Source organism: Morone saxatilis, unplaced genomic scaffold (genome assembly GCF_004916995.1).
Source record: "Morone saxatilis isolate NCDOM2014 unplaced genomic scaffold, NCSU_SB_2.0 Contig7, whole genome shotgun sequence".
NCBI lineage: Eukaryota > Metazoa > Chordata > Actinopteri > Moronidae > Morone > Morone saxatilis.
Window position 1 is genome coordinate 17,030,363 of NW_023340246.1, and position 4,125 is coordinate 17,034,487.

At 39.3% G+C, this 4,125-nt stretch overlaps 2 protein-coding genes across 3 annotated transcripts in view; both read right to left on the reverse strand.

Annotated features, from left to right (window-relative positions):
- Nucleotides 1-208: 208 nt before the first annotated feature.
- On the reverse strand, nt 209-1,137 carry gtf2h5 (general transcription factor IIH, polypeptide 5). 2 transcript variants are annotated; one of them, XM_035678785.1, is made up of 3 exons: nt 1,076-1,137; nt 694-781; nt 209-541 (listed from the first exon to the last, which is right to left on the reverse strand). In XM_035678785.1, exons 2-3 carry the CDS (start codon nt 726-728, stop codon nt 361-363), a joined length of 216 nt encoding a protein of 71 aa, XP_035534678.1. In that variant the 5' UTR covers nt 729-781; nt 1,076-1,137; the 3' UTR covers nt 209-360. The 2 variants fall into 2 exon arrangements, with proteins under 2 accessions (XP_035534678.1, XP_035534679.1); XM_035678786.1 differs by having other exon boundaries at nt 978-1,109.
- A 483-nt stretch (nt 1,138-1,620) lies between these two features.
- The window catches only part of serac1 (serine active site containing 1), a 6,408-nt gene continuing 3,903 nt past the window's right edge, over nt 1,621-4,125 (reverse strand). The window contains exons 11-17 of the mRNA XM_035679325.1: nt 4,097-4,125; nt 3,852-3,993; nt 3,535-3,635; nt 3,213-3,310; nt 2,859-3,041; nt 2,628-2,771; nt 1,621-2,460 (exon numbers count right to left, since the gene is read on the reverse strand). Of these exons, the coding sequence (XP_035535218.1) occupies nt 2,324-2,460; nt 2,628-2,771; nt 2,859-3,041; nt 3,213-3,310; nt 3,535-3,635; nt 3,852-3,993; nt 4,097-4,125 (834 nt within the window). The 3' untranslated portion in view covers nt 1,621-2,323. The remainder of the gene's footprint in view (nt 2,461-2,627; nt 2,772-2,858; nt 3,042-3,212; nt 3,311-3,534; nt 3,636-3,851; nt 3,994-4,096) is intronic.

Here is a 4,125-nt window from a genome sequence, read left to right on the forward strand (position 1 = left end):
TGAAATACTACACATTGTCCCTTTGAGATATAAAAAGGTCACTATTAGTTCAAAATCCACCAAGAAATAAGCACACTATTGCTTCTTGTAGCTCTCTATTTCAGTTCTCATGTTTACTGCTTTCACCAACTCCATAAACACATGCAGATTCAATTCAGCAATTTAAACATCAAGAAACAATTCAACTAATTCATAAAGACAGCACAAATGAAGCCATCAAAACGTCTTTATTTACCTATAAAGTTGTTGTTTCTCACATTAATGCAACAAAAAATGTCTGCAGTTAAAACATTGCAAACCAAGTTCATTTTAAGACAAACTCTCGAACAGCCCGGAGTCCAAGAAGAAAGAGTTCTTGTGTTATTTTTGCGTGACAGGGAATGAATTCTGGTCCATTAACTCTCCAACTCTCTCCTGCAGGGTGTGAACCACCTCTGCCAGGATGAAGAGGTGTGTGTCGTCAAGGTCCTTGAGGATGAACTTCTTTCCCAGGGCCATCTTTTCATCCAGGTAGAGGAGGAACTGTTTCATAGCAGGGTCACTGTGAAAGAGAGAGGAGGAGGAGGAGGAACAACGTTACGAGTCACATTATACACAAATGTGAGGAATAATGCATCTGAACATCAGTGTTTTTCACCAGAATTTATCGATCTAGGCACAATAACAAGATACAAGGTTCACAGTTTTGCTTACCATTCAACAAGGACTCCTTTGTGTACGTTGACCATGTTGGCAGCTGCAGAGAAATCGGTAATCGATGCAAATAAAAACGATCCAAAACCTGCAGCACAGTGAACAAGCATGTGTGAACACGGCTCACGTTAGTTAACATTGGTTGAACCAGACACGAGAAGTTAGACATGTTTGTGTCTTTGAAACTACGACTGCTTTATTTGAGCCTGGTTAGCCTGTTAGCTTTAACGTCGGTTTTAAAAACAGACTACATTATAATAACTCCTGTCGGTGAAGTAACTTACTGCGATTTTTCCAGATATAAAACACAAAGATCTGCCAAGATATATCTGAGTTATCCGGCTACATTAAAGCCAAAGATGTGACCGATGTGTTCACCAACCTGCTGCTGTTGTTTCCTGTTTGTGGGATTATCGTACGGTGTGCACCGAGGGACAATCTCATGCGACACAAAATTGCGCATGTGGCTTGAACAGTATCATCCCTTATTCCTATAGTTCCCCCTGCCTGGAGAAAGTTGTATTTCAGTGCCCATTAGTAATATTGATTTTATATAGGTACGTTGTATTTCTAAGAAATTAAACAGTTTGCTGGATAAACTAAAATGTTATATTCCTGTTGTTCCATGTTATGGTTTTGTTTCTTGAAAATCTATTGTAAAGCTATTGATTAATGTCCAATATCACCATAAAGCAGCTATATTCAATGTTTTACATCTCTTACAATAGTGTAATACACCCAAGATGTTTTAAAGGGATGTATAATAAATACAGCAGCATCTCTGACTGTACACAGATTGTTATTGTCTCCAAGTTTATAAACTCATATTGCTTTACCCTAGAATAATGTACTGTGTTTATTAATATCATTTTGAGATATGCATTGCAATGCGGCTTTGCATTAAAAATGATGCAGCGCGTAGACAAGTCCAATAAAGCCTCCCAACTTCATTTATTCATTGCTAGTGGCAATTTGGACTACAAACACATGGAAATTAAAAAAACCAATGGCTTGATATTAGTCACGTAGATATAAATAAAGCAACCTGAACTAATATTAATACAGGTCCATTTGAGGTACGGTTCAGGAAGGAATATGTGTTGGCAGACAATGTGCCATACTGCAGTTAGAATAAAATACACACATTATAAAAATAAAATCGTAAAACATTGCTCTGGCTTAAAATACTGAGGAGCAAGAGTGGCAATGACATGTCAGTGCATCTTAATATCGTATGACCATTATGTGCCATATCAAACTGGTACGTTTAAGATCAAATGGGAAAAAAAAAATACAGAATACATTTTCACAATCTCAGCTTAAGTTAGTCTAAATTATCTTCTTTAAAACTTCAGTTGATCTTTAAAATGCATCTGATCAATCTAAAGGGATAAGTACACAATAATCACCCAGGTTTCTTTCATCACAACTGACAACTCTTCACAGAAATCAATGTGTAAATACATTTAATTCCCCTAATTATTCTATGATCACATTAGTGGTCGTTTATGTAAATGTACAACAAGGAGAGGCAGTAATGTTTCCATTTGGCTTGGGGTGGGTGACAGTGCTCTTCCCCATTTCAAGTAAACAGTGGGTTGTATCAGTGTGTTTGTGCTCATATATTCAGTCAGTGGCTGATGTAGCTCTGCAGCGCCTCCTGGATGAACTGGAGACTGCGTTGGTACAGAAATGAATCCTTCTTCTCTGGCTTGCAGATGTTTAGGTGATCTACATCCACCTCGATGAGATCCCCAATGCCGAGATCTGAAACCAAACCAGAGCAGGCTCGAGGTAAGAACTCAAGAAACAACATTACAGACACATAGCTGTCAAGGTCTACAGCTATGTAGAGGTTGCTTCATGCATTCATATTTAAGATGTGTCACAAATAGATGTCTTTGTCCCCCCCCATGTGCATTAGTGTTACATACTTGCAGACTGTGCTGGTACCACCAGTATCTTGATCATGGGACCAATGTTTGTTGGCAGAGTCTCTGCAAAGCTCAGCACCTTGAATTCCTTTTCTTTCGCCATGTTCAGGAAGTTCTCGTTGAGGTTGCGCAGTGCTGGCGAGTCTTAAAACACACGGACAACAACTGAGTAGAACAATGTCTCTGAAACACAAACAAACTTGGATCTCTGAATTCATTTTAATCACTTACCTTTACAGAGTTCTCTGACTTCTATAGAGGGAAAGAGCAGATATCTGACATTGACCGAGTACTCTGCCATAAAGGTGCCGTGGTGAGGAACACTATAGAACATAATGCCCTTGGTGTTCTTTAGCAGTCCGTGCATTTCTGGGTCCTGTGAGGCATCCAGCAGCATTTTCTTCACAAGCAGTCCTGATGGAAAAACAGACACAGAGAGAGACACACGATCAAATGTAGACGTGGGTTAGGGTTAGGTTAACCGTAGGTGTGAAATAATAATAAATCATTTGTTTTCCGTGTTGCATTCAAGGGATTTGAGTGAAAATCTGACATGCTTGTGGGAGGAAAGTTCTGACGAAATACCTCCCATACTGTGGGCTACCCAGACCACAGGCCGCTCTCCAACTCCTGCTAGCTTTAACTTCTTTAGCAGCTCTTGACTTCTGTAGGCCAAGGACTTCCTGAAGAGACAAAAGCAAAGAATGAATCAACAGTTCACTCACAGTCTGTTGGAATTGTACACACATACATTTGGGAGAATAACTATTTAATTTAATTAAGAACGGTAGCTTAATTAGCTTTAAATAGTCATAATGTTGTATAAGTTGTGTAAAAACAGTAACAAGAGAAGATATTTTCCCATACTTGCACAATGTATACGGGCATATGAAGACAGATTCCTCACCTCTGATTCTCAGCGGGGCACTTGGCCATCCAGTCACTGAGGTGACTGTCATACTCCACTGATAGTACTCTCAGATTTGGACAGTCATTAGCCAACCATGACTGTCAATAAAAGAAGACACAACAACACAGAAGAACAACAGTGAGAAATGATTAATATTCCTCAACATTGATTGTATTGAGCAACCCAAACACTACGCAGTCTCCTCTACAGGCGGAAAGAACAATCCATAATTGCTCCAAATATTTAATGTAATTGTTTATGGTGATCCAGAATACTCCGCAGTAATTAAAAGAATGACTGGATGGATTTTTCACCTTAGGCCAGCACTCTGTGTAGTCGTCCTTGTTTTCTGCCTCCTTCTCTTCCTCTAACATAATTCGGTCCTTCTGCCTCCACGTCTTAAAAGCTGCCCCCAGAATCCCATGGATGAAGAGCACGTCCGCTTTGATTGGCTGGCTGTAACAAGGTTGTGAAAGATGAGTCTTGGTTTACATATAAAACAAAATGAAACTAATACATTGTTAACATGATGTAGCAATAGAATTAGTTGTTTTCCTACTTGCCACGTGTTTGCGGGTGGAGGATATA